General features: G+C 41.4%; 1 protein-coding gene across 2 annotated transcripts in view; it reads left to right on the top strand.

Moving 5' to 3' along the window:
- The first annotated feature begins 1,739 nt into the window (after positions 1-1,739).
- nr3c2 (nuclear receptor subfamily 3, group C, member 2) overlaps positions 1,740-15,344 on the top strand; it is a 65,940-nt gene continuing 52,335 nt past the window's right edge. Inside the window, exons 1-2 of one of the 2 annotated variants that reach the window (XM_071519726.1) lie at positions 1,740-2,030; positions 3,705-5,534. In XM_071519726.1, coding sequence (XP_071375827.1) covers positions 3,724-5,534 — 1,811 coding nt within the window. In that variant the 5' untranslated portion in view covers positions 1,740-2,030; positions 3,705-3,723. Of the gene's footprint in view, positions 2,031-3,704; positions 5,535-15,344 lie in introns of those variants that run through there. The other variant, XM_071519727.1, reaches the window with a different exon arrangement.

Here is a 15,344-nt window from a genome sequence, read left to right as displayed (position 1 = left end):
CAGTGTAGAAAAGCACTCAAATGATAGAGCTCCATACTAAAAGCCTAAATCCTACAGAGTCCATGCAGAGTTTTATCCAGCCATGTGGAACGCTACAGAATGTGACTCAACTGACTGACGTCTCCGGAGATTACATTGATTATGGTTCGTTGCTGGAGCCCACATTCACATCAACGTCACAAAAATATTGGCAATCAAATGTAAATAACAGCTAATAATAGAATCACAACTGACTTTATTGGTGTAGGTCTCGCTAATAAACATGGGCACATAGCAGATTCTCACAGATGCTGCAAAGGTCATGTCTGTGAGCTGTTGATGCTCTCATCCACCTTCAGTGTCTGATTACTTTTGCACAACATGTAGCTACATCTCTATTATCCATTCATTCAATGGTCATTGAATTTGAAACAATATTTCAATTTTGTAGATTTGTGAACTCTCAAACACCAATTCAGATGTCTTTGTGTAATTATGTCACTAACTTGCTTCCATTTTGAAAACATGCTCCAAAAAGTTATACATCTAACACATAGGCCTGTATCAGCTACAGCTTTATGACAACAATATTATTTTATGTGTTCTGTGACAAACTTTTCTACAAGTGAATATGCCAGTTTGCAATTAAGAGTCAGAAAAGCATGAATACTAGTGGTCATTACTGAGCAGGGTGGTTAGTGATGGAGGTTGAAGGTTCATGAGCTCTTAATGAGGTAGTCTATCTGTGTTAAAAATGTGAATGTTCAACCAAAGACAAATATAGCTTATGTCTGGCCAAAGTGTCAACACTGTTTCTGTACAAATAAGGTCAAAGTTTTGTATGAAATAAAGAGTTTATTTACAGTTGGACAGGGCGTAAACAAAAGGATGGGTGACATCTTGACCACTCACTCAGGAGAGCAGCTGAAATACTGCACCACCTAGTGGAGGCAGTCTGCACAGTGTGACAGGGAAACATCCTGACTACATTTCTTTCCAACACTAGAATGATTCTTTGCTTAATTCCTATTTGCAGGATTTTATAAGCTTCTTGAGAAAGTTAGGTTGGGTGGGCTCCTGCAATTCATGGGCAGGCCCTGCTCTCTCTCTCTCTCTCTCTCTCTCTCTCTCTCTCTGTCTCCTCCTATGTATGTGTGAGCGCGCGCTTGTGCGTGTGCACGAGCCCTTACGAAAAACATCTACAGTAAACCTATAATAAATTTTAGAAGTGATAGCCTACCTATACCATAGGAGATTAAAAAAATACCATAAAGTACGATAAGGAGTCACAATAAACTCACTATGGAGTAGTACAGAAACACTGTAAGTCCCTATAGGAATATTATAGGAATATCATAATGTTTTTTCGACCGGGAGGGAGAGAGCGGACGCTTCTGCTGCACCACCTTGAATCAAAAAATATAACAAAAGTTGCGATGGATACTTTATTTATACCTAAAAAGAAAAAAAAACCTTCCCGTTGTTATCGTGAGAATGTACTGAGTAACGTGCCCTATTTCCAGACGGATGTGTCTACCTGCGCTCACGAGCCCCTCCCTCTCCCTCTCTCTCCCCCCTCTCCCCTCCTCCCTCCCCCTTCAGAGTTTGTGTTGCACTCGTTGCAGTAGGAGGGTCCATGTGCACAGAATGACGTCGCTCTGACTGCAAGTCCGACCGACTCCTTCGTTTGTTTTTATTAGTCTTTTATCTGAAGGCCAAAATTGATAATCCGCAAAATTACGGCCATAATGTGAGATCATCTGCCGCTGTCGTCCGACCCGTCGCTGTCGTTCGTCCTGTCAAAAACGGCGCCTTGCTGTTGAGGATTACTAGTGATAATACGCAGTAGACTTCTCCAGTGTGTTCAGCTGTCAAACTGAAAACTAGTGGATGTATTGGAAAGAGTAGATAGAGCGCATTTTCCAGTTCGGGGATAGCCTACTGCCGTGAAGAAATATTTATTGACTTTGCTTTTCATGTCTTTTTTTGTCCTCTGGATTATTGCTGCCCAGCAACACAGCCACCTGACAACTCTGAATGTCGTAATTAAGGTAAGGAAGGACACCGTGCAGAATGTTTGCCTGTAGATTTTAAATTACACACAATGACAGTGGCGAAAATGAAACAAAACTTCACACTGCAAGTCGGATACTGAATACTTGCATCCAAGGTGCATTTGCTATGGGAGAGAAATGTATAACTTTGAAACAGGACCGCTCTTAGCCCTGAGACTCATCCATAAATAAAAGTAGAAGTTGATTAATTTATGTCCAAACAACAACAGCAATAATAATATTCAAATTATTAGTAGATTTGTTTCTCTGTAGACACCTGTCGAGAGCTCTTTGCCTCCCTTTGAGAAACATCTACAGCTATCAGATGCTTTTTGAAAAGTATATAGGCTATCATCCCGGAATTTGGAAGTGAATTATTTTTTCTTGCTACATAGTAACAGTTCATCCTTCTTGTCATCCAAGAAGCCGCAAGCACTGATTTTACACAGCAAATAAATTACTAAACTAAGACAGAAAGTCTGTTCATAATATTTAAGCTGCGCACCCGCAAAATGGAGAGAAATATTCAGAACAAGAGTTGCATGCCCTACAGGGCCAGGACAGTCACGGCGGGAGTTAGGCTGTGGGGAGGAAATATCCAGCTGTCATCTCTTTTTCATTTATTTTTCAAGATTTTGCACACAAGGCGCACAGGCTATATAGTGCAGGTAGCCTAGATAACTTCAGCCCAGATATGTTGGCTGCTCCGGAGCTGCGAGCCCTTCAAACAGCGTATCGTGGCATGCAAATTTTACATTGTAACATAACCCAATGCGATGCCTTGCCGTCGCAATTTGTTATTTCAAGTAATTGCTATTATCAATCTTGTTGCTTTTGCAAATAGTGGGACTGCTCTGGGTGCTCAAACAACATTTTAAGTTATGTCGCAGCTATGTTGTGGCTGCAAGAGCAATAACTATTGACTGACAGCATTCGGACCAATCCATGAATGGCCTGATGGAGTTGGTGGATTTCTGTGTGTGCTGTCCAATAGAGGCGCACTAGAGGTGGGGATTTAAACAAAAACCACGAACTACGTCATGTACATACATTTAACCCTTGCAGTGCATTTTCGTTAAGTTATCAGACTGTACATCCCCTAGTGCAGTGATAAGAAGAAGCCTTATCTGTGAGAGAGGAAATAAAGCCTTGCTTTGATGATTTAGAGATATATTTATGATTCAGATATGATGCTTTGTATATATAGCATAATTTATGCATTTGCCTTGTTATTCTTAAAAAATGATTCTGTATAATATTTGCAATTAGAAATAACTGAAATCTACAGTGTATTATTTGTATTTAAAATATTTCTTTGTCTAAGCTCTTTGCCCGAGTTTCCCTTTGCCCCACTTCTTGCCACATTCATTTTTTATCCATAGCAGCTTTACTTACGGCTTTGTCACCAATCTAAAATAAAACATTATACCTGTATAATTATACCTACATACCTGAGCATATTATTTAGCCGCATATGAGACTGATAATCTCTGTCTATAGTCCAGTGCTGTTAATACATCTGCTGTAAATAATTCAACCAGTAATACTAAACCAATGGCTTGTGTGCAGCTGGACTGTAACTAATGTGTGAACAACAACAATCAACCTCTAAGTGACCATAATCATTAAACTTTTCTCATTCTTGTCTTTTTCTCTTGCCTCATTTACCAGGTGAATCAATGATCCAGCGATGGAGACCAAAAGATACCAAAGTTTCTTTGATGGAAGTGATACAGAGAACAAATGGTCTCACGTCCCTAGTTCCATGGAGTACTGCTGCAGTACAGAGGATTCAAGTCTGACTAGCAACGATATCCTGATGGACATAGTCAACGTCAGCTGCCCCGCTGGAAGCCCAGCAGCCGACTGCAAAGATAACAACGCAAAGAAGCAGGAGCAGCCAATGCTTCGGCTAAGCCAGAACCAGCCGTTTGTTCTCCCACTCTTCAACAACTCTCTCCACGGTCGCAAGCAGGAAATGGACTCCAAGGAGCTTTCCAAGACTGTGGCCGAGTCCATGGGCCTGTATATGAATGCTGCCAGGGAGGCAGACTTTGCCTTCAGCCAGCAGGGGGGTAGCACCAGCCCCCCTGGGAAGATGTACCCAGTGTGTGGGCGGCCTCTTGAGGAGAACCAGTGTGTGTCCACAAAGAGCCCCAAGTTAAAGCCATTGGGATTCCAGCAGCCCAGCGCCACTCCTAGAGAATGCACTGCTGGGACCCCAGTCAGCTCAGCGTCTATGCTGGTCTCATCTCTGTCCTGCAGTCCCCAGACCTCCAGCTCCATCTCCAGCCCTGGGGGCAGCAACAATATGGTGTCATCCACCACCAGTCCCACTACATGCTTTGGACCAGTGTGCTCGTCCGTCAATAGTCCTGTCAACCAGACTTCCTCTGTCCCGACTTTGGCCCACATCCAACGCAGGAATTCAGCCACATGTAGCCCAGTAGAGTCCAGCACAGTGGGCTCGCCGCCTCTCACCAGCCCGCTCAACGTAATGAGGTCCCCCATGTCCAGCCCCCAGAGTATGAGCAGTGTGAGATCCCCGCCCTCCTGCAGCACTACGTGTAACATTAGGTCCTCTGTCTCAAGCCCCACGGGTGGCAATAGCAGCAGCACCACCAACAACTGCAACGCAATGAGGCCCTCCATCTCCAGTCCAGCCACAGGGGGTGCTATGGCTGTCAGCAGCCCACAGAACCCCTCCTCTGGTGGGTTTCCTGTGTCCAGTCCTGCCAGCGGACTGGGTCTGGTGCAGAACGACACCAATAGCCCAGAGGCAAGAGGTCTAACTAGAGACCAGGACTTCAAGAACTTTGAGTTTCCTAAAGTAGAGATGGTAGACGGGGAGGTTTTCAATGTGGGCTTAGACCACATGGGGATGGTCAAGTACATTAAGAATGAGCCCGGAACTGACTTCAGGAGCATGTGTTTAGGCAGCTCCAAATGTAATGTGAGTAGCACACCCTTTATCGCACAGATAAAGAGTGAGCCAAACAAAGATGAGGGATGCATGAATCAGCAGCCCTATGGTGAGCCATCGCCGTCTCTCGGTCTCTTCCCTGCATCTGAGACCACCTATTTGTCCCTGAGGAATAACATTGATGAATACAGTCTTTCTGGTATCTTAGGACCCCCTATCTCCTCCATGAATGGTAACTATGAGCCTGATGTGTTCTCCAACAATGTCCTGTCGAAAGGGGTTAAGCAGGAGTCCAATGATGGCAGCTATTACCAAGAGAATAACAGCATGCCCACATCGGCCATTGTTGGAGTTAATTCTGGTGGACACTCGTTCCATTACCAGATTGGAGCACAAGGAACAATGTCTTTCGCGCGGCATGATGTGAGGGACCAGTCCAACCCTTTGTTGAATCTAATTTCGCCTGTAACGGCGTTAATGGAGTCGTGGAAGTCTCGGCCAGGCTTGTCACAGGGGTCACTGTCGGCCAGAGGGGAGGGATACCCAGGTCAGAACTGCATCACAGACAGCATGTCGAGGTAAGGAGAATGAAGACTGTCTGTATGTTTGTCTGTGAACGAGTGCCCGACCGCACATCTCAGTCAGAGCTCTGGTTGAAAAGCTGTGAGGTTTTTCAAGTTGTGATAAATATTCCAGCTTTATACAAGGAAAGAATCATTTTTCCCAAATAATGGGGTTTTGTGTCAATATATGAGAGAGAGTCTTTCTAGAGTAGCAGATAGATGGAGGGCCAGTTTGTTTCAGCCAGACTCATATTGCACAGGGGACTTAGGGCGTTTGCTTTGAGAAGTGCAAAATAATAACAACAGCAGGGCTTGGGAAAGGCAGCGGGATGCTGGCTGGGGGAACAGGAATTGAAGGACGGGGTCCAGGTCATTGTTACAGTAGCATGTGATCACAACATCATCTTTGCTAACACTGCCCTGTGCTCTACTGTAACACAGAGAGGCAAAGTTTCCCTCTTATCAGGGGCCTGTGTATGTACAACAACAAAATTTATTGGTCTGTTATCGGGAGGTCCAGCTAGGACCTTGTGTAATGCAAATATCTGTTTTTATGGGCCCTGGGCCATTATACGGCAGCATCATAAATTATGAATGATTGATCACATGCTTTTGTTGCCAAACTGATGAAATAAACAGTTGCTTTTGTGAGGGTGGGGGCTCAAACAAAACAAACAGGCCAAAGGGAAAAAATCTATAATAGCCGCCAATCTGGCAAAGTATAACTTTGACACAGTTGTTGTGTTTCCAGTATATTCTGATGTCCTAGTTGCATGCAAAGCTAAAGGCACTAAATTACCATCAGCATGATGAATAAAAGTAAATATCACAGCCATAAACTAGAGCATGAAATACATAGTAACATTGTTGAAATGGAAGTATGTGAACCAGTTACATAATCTATCCCCTAACTGTGAAATATTCTGTTGTTTATCTACAGTAAATCAAAAGATAAGGTTTTGGTACTGTATCTGGGGAGTTTGGGTGTGTTATGATTTCTTTGTTTTTAAATAGCAGTGAATGTCTATTGATGGTTTCATAAAATACATTGGCATCACCTACACTATTATTTTATACATGGGACATTGTAAATTCACAGTTTTTATGAGCTCACTTGGTGCAAGAAGCACTAAACAAAGCCATAAACGACATCCTGCTTCTGAGTCCTGACTTGCAAAGCTTTGATGCTTTAAGAGAAAAAGAATAGTATTTGAGTATTTGCTGGAATGTTGATATATGTTGCTCCTCTTCATCCGATGGACTCTGTGCTTTCCAAACAAAGACTATGACATGACCACAACGAGTCATTTTGAATCGGCATTCGGAGTGAGCTTAATTTGGGCAGTGATATTGCACAGAATCTCAAAATTGAAATTTATCAGATCATGACTTTGATCATTTGTCTCTCACTGATAGATCACCTTGTTGCTCTGCCGTTTTGATTTATCTATTTTCATTTTCTTTAGTTGTTGGTTATTTAGGTTGCATGAACAAATACAGAGGAGGCCTAGTTGTATTGTTAGAGGAAGGGACCAGGAAAATGTCCACTTAATGTATTTCATTACTTTATTCATCTGAAAAACTGTCACTTATGCTATCATCCATGTTGAATTGACATAGCTGACAAATGCAATGCAAAACATTGCTGATGTTGACTTTGTTGGTTATTGTAAATCTTTGATGTTTATTGATATAGCATAATGCTATACATATAATCTCTATATCTATATCTATATCATCTCATAACTAGATTATTCAACAAGATATTGGAAAAAGCTTTTTACTGCCCTCTTTCAAGATCTGTGGCCTAATTTGACCACAGTCACGTTAAATTATGCTGTCTATTGATAAATAAAAATCAATTTGACTTTTGCTCAGATTTAGCATATAGTAGGATTAATTATCTCCAGGGTACATGACCGAATGGATTCCTAAATGGTTGCCTGGATTCATTGTTCAGAAATGTTTGATATTGCACTGCATGGGAAGATTGTCCAAGTGACGTTTCTGTGTTTATTTTGGCAAACATGTAACAATTGTGTAACTAGTGCAAGTGCACTGTACTGTATGCCTGAGGTTACACATTCCTATTTGCTGTGTGCAATCATTTGTATGTGTGTACATAGTATGCGTTCACTTGTACTGTATCTGATCATCAATATGCCTGTTTAGGTCTGTACTGTAAATCGTGTGTGTTCAAATTTATACGTACAGTACACACTAGTTTATGGGAGATATGTGTGTGTGTGTGTGTGTGTGTGTGTATGTATGTGTGTGCTATAACAAGGCTTGCAGCACTAAGGGGAATGATACAGCCCGTTACCTTGGAGGCGACCCATATGGCAGGAGCCAAAGCGATGTTGACGGGATCACTGCCACCTTGGTCCTAATGAGATCCAGCTTAGCCCTAATGTCAGACAGGATGACAGTAAGAGGTGGGCCACATGGCAGCTAGCCAGCCAGTCAGCCAGTTAGCCAGCCAGTAAGTCAGCCAGTCAGTCAGACAGACAGACACATACATACACACACACAAATACACTCACCAATACATGCATACATACTTGTGTGCAGCTCTTTAGTAGAATCCAACATTTCTCAGAGGACGTTGCCTACTTACAGTGTTCTGTTACACCAGTACTATTGTATTGATTGACAACTAAACTTAGACATAAACATAGGCTTATTGTATTCTGCCTGTTATCATTGACATAGTGTGGACCATAGTGTGGGCACAATAACATCCCAGTCTCGACTTTCTGAAATCTAAAAGTCTGTTGCAGGAAGTCTGTGGTACTGTTGAGCTTTGGACTGCCTGCATGGTGCCTGGGCCCATTATTTCATAGGCAAAAATGTTACATAACCATTGAAAAGCACAACTAAAACTCTTTGATCCACTGAAGCCTTGGATGACAGAGTGTAAAATCCCTGGGCTCTTTTTTTCTCACTTTGGTTCCTCTGTAAATGTTTTTAATTAAAAATGTCTGCTCATCTGAGCAGTCTGGATACTGGATTACTTGGCGCAAAAAGTAATAACTCAGATTCACAAGAGAGGGGGAGAAAAAAAGGAATTGCCCTAACCAGAATTATAGTATTTTTATGATGTTTGGTTCAAGCTTAATACTTGAACAATACACAGGTAGCGGACTGTGTGCATTCTACATGATTAGAGGTTTGAATACAAAGATTTTTTCTTCCATTTTTCTTAGCACCAAAACTAATGAAATAAATAAGTGTAATCATTTCTCTAAGTATTCCCTTGAAGAAGATATAAAAACATTCACTATAGTTTGAAGTCCATTATGGAAGAAATCCTAGCATTAAACAGTTTTGTATGCATATTACACAAATGAAATGCCAACTTAGCCATGGTAATATGAAAATTATCATAAAATGACCTACATTAGTGTGCTGGATTATGTTTGCTTACCGCCTAAATCTCCAAATCTCTTTTCACCCTATTTAGGGCATTTTGCGCTGGTTGTCACAGGAATGTTTTACCAAATAGAATTTCTATAAAACTTGTTAGCCATTTGACCTAATAATTTCCTGGTATGACAAATAGTAAAGATTCAAAATCCAAGCTCAACAATGTATTTTTCTCACACAGATATGCTTTCGCTTTTAGCTCCAACCTTTGTTCACTCAAAAACAAAACCTATGTTAGGCTGACATTTTCATCGCTGTAAGCTTGCAGCCAGTGCCTCTAGATCTACAGAATGCCCATCATGAGGAAGCACCAGACTTAAGTGGGGAGAATGCTTTGCACTGGACCCTGGCCAACTCTCAATGTTCTACAGAGGGATGAAAAGGCATACTCCTGAGAGCACACTAATAAGGCTTTAATTGTATGTTCCTCCACTAAATTAATGGATGGAAATGATTTGATTAATTCAGACACTGCTGGATACTAATATCCAATTAAATCCCAACACCAGGCGTGTGCTGGGGCTCCCAGTGCATTGTGGGTTCCTGACTATAAAGCGGACAGCTGCTTGTTTGGGTTGTCAGAAGGGTGTTGGCGCAGGTGAAGGTGTTGGGGAATGGCCTTGGGGATGGTGGGGCTCATTTGTGTACACAGCAGATGTGATAACGTCCCAAAGCTATACTCTTAGAATTGGTTTGATGCGTACAACTGTATCAATTATGTGCCAACGGTTTTATATATGTAATATACAACAGCACTCAAATATAGAACATGATCATTTTATTATGCTAAGTTTGATCCAAAGCGTAAATGCTGACACGCACCAAGTGACAGGTCCTTGTTTTCATTATTACCGTAGTTAGCGTCACTCTCCTTTTTTTTTCCAATACTTACATTTAAATTCACTGAATTTCAGTTATCTTAAGGGAAACACATTGAGAATGTGTAGCTCTTGCTTACAGGTGTGTCCTGTGTACATGGACAAATGTTTTTTAAATTGAGAATGTCCCTCAACTTTTTGTACGGTGCATAGCCGCTGATGTCGGCGATGTCTCATGGAACATCTAAGCCTAGGCCCGATTGTCACTGAGTATGAGTAATCTGATGAGCTCTGAGGTAAGATAGATGTGAGGTAATATGGTAATTTCTGTAAGAGAGCCTTTGACAAACATTTGTAATGCTGCTCTCTTGTTGCAATCTGTGATTACCAGCCCTTGGATTGATACGACAGGCAGCGGTGGGTGGGTAGGTGGGTGCAGAAGTTATCACCCTGTTATGAACCTCAGGGCAGAGTGATGAATTGGGTCCAGCAGATTAAGGATTGAAGCTGTCATGTGTATGTAGATTGCCATTATCAAATACAGGGAGGAATATAGCGTTTACAATCCTCTTCCTATTCTCATGGCTTAAGCATAATTTCCATTTGACCATTTATCAATATGTATCTCAAAAGACAGTTCATCATCAATCCTGACTCTCAGGTACACTATTAGGTGGTGTGTTCAGTTTGGGCGCTTTAAGGTTGTTGAATGTGATTAAAACCTTGTTGAAGATCTGCAGAAGGAACACTGGAGTGGACAGTTGTTTAAAATCAAGTAACATTTAAAAAAAGATTAAGGCCTAGAAGAGAACCCTGTGGAACACCATGTGTGATATTAAGGAAATTTGACTGAACTGTACACTTATCTCCGTCTTGCAATTAATTTAGGAACAAATTACAGAGGATGATTGATCAAAATCAATGGCAAATAACATCTTTAGAATGCTTTGGAAAGGTCAATAAGGAAGCAGTAATAATATAAGGTAGGACAGGATTTTCCAGATCATTACTCTCTCAAACAGGAATGAGGTAGCCTATAGTATCCTGATTTCAACTATACTTGTATTAGAACAATGTTCAGATTATCAAAGTATAACATTTTGCAATTTATGTTACATATTATAAACTGAAGTAAACTGAAAGTGTCTGAACTGTTGTCATAAGTCCTTTTGGACAGGTTCATGAGTAAATCACTCATCACTCAATCAGGCTATGGACCGGCTCTTCAGTAGTTCGAACTTGCCTTGCCCAAGCAGCAATTAGCCATGTTTTTAACATGGAACTAAAATGTCAGTCAGTGCAGTAGCTGTACATTTTCTGCCTGTGAATATAGGTTTAAATCTGCTTTTATAGGACGCAGTATAATCCCATCTGACTCATGTAGTGTAGGGGAGAGAAGTACTTGTATACTGAGCGACCGTGGTATGATCCGACTCAACGTGTAGAAAAGAGCGACAGGAACACATTGTGCGATAACCTCACAGGCCACAGGGGAGAAACTGGTCGGTACAGGTTAAAAGAAGCAGGCAGGAAAGAGTTTTTTAATAAGAATAATTAAAAAACTTCCTTCTGAGAAATCCTCAGAGGTCAGAACCACACTCCTGGAGCCGGTAGGGATTCTGTGTCTTGCTCAAGGACACTTCAGCAGAGCCGACACAGAGCCTTGAACCTGAGACTCTGGTCTCCTTACTAACTGCGCCACCCTGCTATCCTGAACCATTCCACTTTCAAATGAACAGATGGTTTAACTGATTAATTACTTCGTGCTAACATTTTTTCTTTCTTGTGAATTGGATAAAACATCTGCCTGCGAGCCAACGTGAATTTGAGTATGAAGATAAACATCTACTGGAAACATGAAGATAAACATCTGCTGGAAAGAACTAAAACAAGTAAAACTATTATTATAAAACAGATTATTCATATACAGAACTCACTAGCGCTCAGTTCTTTTCAATCCGCTGGACAGCCTGTCACTAGTTGGTGTGGGTGGATGTAGAGCAGAGTCCAGGATAATAGAGTCTTAATGCGAGAATATAACTACAGTATCAACTACTGAAGACGGGAAATCAGTTGGAATCTGTTCTAATCTGATGTAATGAGCCCATCAAGCTCAGCAACTCGGTTTGAATGTGGGTGAAAATGATGGCAACAGTAAAGAACAAGATGAAATGCTAATGACTAGCTTGTTAGCATTCCCAAGTGAGCAGATAGCAGCAGTGAAACAAACAATGAACCTAATGACATTTCATTTGAAGCGCATGCAGCTTAACTTCATTTAAGGTTAAATTAAGGGAAACTGACTAAACGTAAGGGAAAACTGTGACACTATAATGAAACTCTTCTCACCACCATCGGCAGTTTGTCTGCTGGAGCAGATTTGGCTTTGCTTTCGAAAATTCACAAGCACCCCTGCTTGTTCTGCCCACAGCTCACCAGCTACATATTGAATTGGTTGCTGGGAACTTTGACTCTTGCTGGAGGAGACTAACTACCAATTTTGTTCAATTTTGGTGCCATCCTGGTCAGAATGCTCTGGCCTATTTTGCTATCAAATTACATTTTATACAAAAAAACAAAAGCGAAAAAAAAAACAGCTTCAAAAGATAACAGACAAGGAAGTTGATCTGATCTCATTTAAAGATGCAAACATGTTATGTTAACATATATAGGCGTCAAAGCAGACTCTGTTTCTGATCCAGCTTTATGAATGGATCAGTTTTTCACCTTAGGTAATGTGTTACTAGAGCGTAGGAGTAAATGCCTACAGTCAATGTAAAAGAACCAAGATGGTACTGTATGGCATAATTATCGGATGCTATTGTTGTACAGAACAGAAAACATGTAAAAAGTCCTCTCTCTGTCCCTCCCACACACAGGCACGCGTACACACACACACACACACACACACACACACACACACACACACACACACACACCACCATCAACAACAACAGCACACATTCTAGGCCGGACTTGACACCCCAATAAAAGTGTGGTTACTGTTGGCCAGGGCTGCTGGGATTTGAATGCGTGTCTTGTCCTCATTTGAACCTCTTCCTGAAACACAGTCTGGTGACAGAGGGCCAAATTTCCGCTAGGCCAGTCCTGTAGTCCGAGATCTCCTCTCTGTTACCTACCGCTGACATTCCCTTCTGTCATTGAGGTCATTAACAAACTGTATAAAGGGGGCGGAAACTGAATACCGGAGTTACAACAAAGCATAGTGGATGCTTCTGTGTGGGTGATGAATGCCCTGATTTTTATAGTGTGATGCTGTGTGAAATACAGTAGGTGAATGGTATGCTTTTGTGTACCAAGTACTTTTGTGTACTGAGCACGCAAGTGTCTCGGAGATCTCTTGAGTCACAAGCTTTGTAGATATGCTTTGTATGAAGAAGAGGCTGAATTAAATGTACCACAATGATATAGTAACATGCTGGTATTAATAACATAGATTGACTACAGGGAAAAATGTGCACATTAAATCGCAAATTACAAAGATGAACCGGCCATAAGAGCCTATCAGTATTCTCATACACAAAAATGAATTGTTTGTTGAGCTAAATGCAAGTAAATGTCTAATTCACAGGTTGAACGTTATTCATTCAGAGCTATAAAAAGCAATGAGATCTATATTTCATTTTTTGGTAGAGGGGATGCAGAACGAATCCTTCTCGCCTCACTCTTTCTGTGCATCATTGTCTTCCTCTTGCATTCTGATGTACTTGCCTGAGCAAACAAGGCATGCCTTGATCATTCATGTTTAATTGGAGTTTGCTCAAGTGTTCATGCCAAACTGCTTATGTTGAGACCCAGTGTTTGTCTTGCCAGTTCATCTATGGAAAGGAACACAGAAATGGATGCCATTAAGGAAAACACTTCAAAAAATGTTAATTGTTCAGCTTGAGAGGTTAGCAAAGTAGGTCATGCCTGGTTGGCTCAAATAAAGTAAAAACAGGGAGGGGAGGGGGGGTGTAACTCTCTGAGCACTTTTACATAACACACTCTTTCTCTTTCAAACACACAAACAGATACACACCCCACACACACACACACACAGAAGTTGCGTCAACAGACCCCATGATTCTTCACGAGCCCATGTAAAAAAAACTGCGACTGCCCACTGTGACTTAAAACATTAGTAATTCTATTGATAACTTTATTCATAACTCAAATGCCAGAATAAAACACACTGCAGCAGAATAAACTAGAGAGATTGCAAGACTTATTGTGTGTGGTGAATGGAAAACAGTGAAAAGGTTTCAATAGTAGGCTATGTTTGAGATCATAGATATCATATTACCAATTAAAATACAAATGTTTCAAAGTGAGGCTTGAGTACTTTGGTTTATTAATGTATTTGCCCTATGATATTAAAGTTAATTCTCTGATAGCTTGTTCGAGTATTAAATAAAATGTATTATTATTAAATAATACAGGGAGCCAGGTTATTGTTTTTAAATAACCTGTTTTGATTCCATTGGGTGTGTATCACTAAAATTAAACTTCTATTAAATATGTCACACAGTACATAGTACAGACAAGCATTTATCAACTTTCTTTGAAAAAAGAAAAAAAAACAAAACAGGGACACATAGTACTTATGTATATCTCCCCATAGGTTCAAATATGATTTGAAACACCCACACACTCACAGGCATGTTCACATGCGTACATGTGCCGCTGAACATGTCTAATGAATCTTTTAAAACGGCTATCATGGTGGCATCAAATATGACCTAGAAAGCGCACATTTACTGAGCCTCTGTTAATGCTCTGCTGTGGGGGGAAAAAACCCAATGCTGCTGCGCGTCCTTTTGTCAAGTATTTAGCTGAATCCATAAGAGACCGTCCCACAGAATCCCTGTTACTCAGGATCAGGCTCCTTTAGGCACGCAAGTCATGTATGTTGCGCCCCCGGGACAGCCAATGACATACTGACCCAGCAGGTAAAAGGAGACTTCCCAGGATCGGGTGACAGTTCAGAGAAAAGATACTGTATCATACTAAACCTGATGAGAGAGATCATTCGCTTGACTGAGGCTGCAAAGGGGTAAACTTGTTTGGCAGGAAGTGTAATATGATTTCGAGGGGAAGAAAAGTCATAATTGAAGGGATATTTGGTTCCGTTGTAGCATTTTGTCACAGAGGCAGGATCTCAGGGTCGTGGCAGATCTAGCAAGATGGCGACTTGGCACTCATTATTTCACCTAATGAATGGTGGGAGGTATTTGTTTCCAGTCTTAGTCGGTGAGGGTGAATGCCCGTGCATGTGGCAGAGTGTCTGGGAACTTGGGCCGGCTGTAAAGCAAATCAGTGGTTTCAACAGGGGGGACACGGTCAGACTGTTGATAGGACGCTATGATGGCATCTATCTACTCAGCGCTGTCCACGACTCTGGGAAATACTCAGATCTGGCAATCCTCCCTGTAGGTTTTACTGCACTGTACCTGGCACAGGAAAACATTCCCCTGTTTACTGTCTGCCTTTGTTTCGGCTGCCTTGCACTGACTTGGCTACAGCTGCCTGTTTCGCTCTATTCTGAAAGGGAGACAGTCTGGGTCTTATTTTGGGTTTC

This window comes from Centroberyx affinis, unplaced genomic scaffold (assembly GCF_046629955.1).
Source record: "Centroberyx affinis isolate AG114_WGS23_722 - 3 ecotype Tasmania unplaced genomic scaffold, CSIRO-AGI_Caff_v1 ptg000723l_1, whole genome shotgun sequence".
Taxonomy (NCBI): domain Eukaryota; kingdom Metazoa; phylum Chordata; class Actinopteri; order Beryciformes; family Berycidae; genus Centroberyx; species Centroberyx affinis.
The sequence above is the reverse complement of the archived record's forward strand: the minus strand, read 5'-3'. Positions and strand labels throughout refer to the sequence as shown.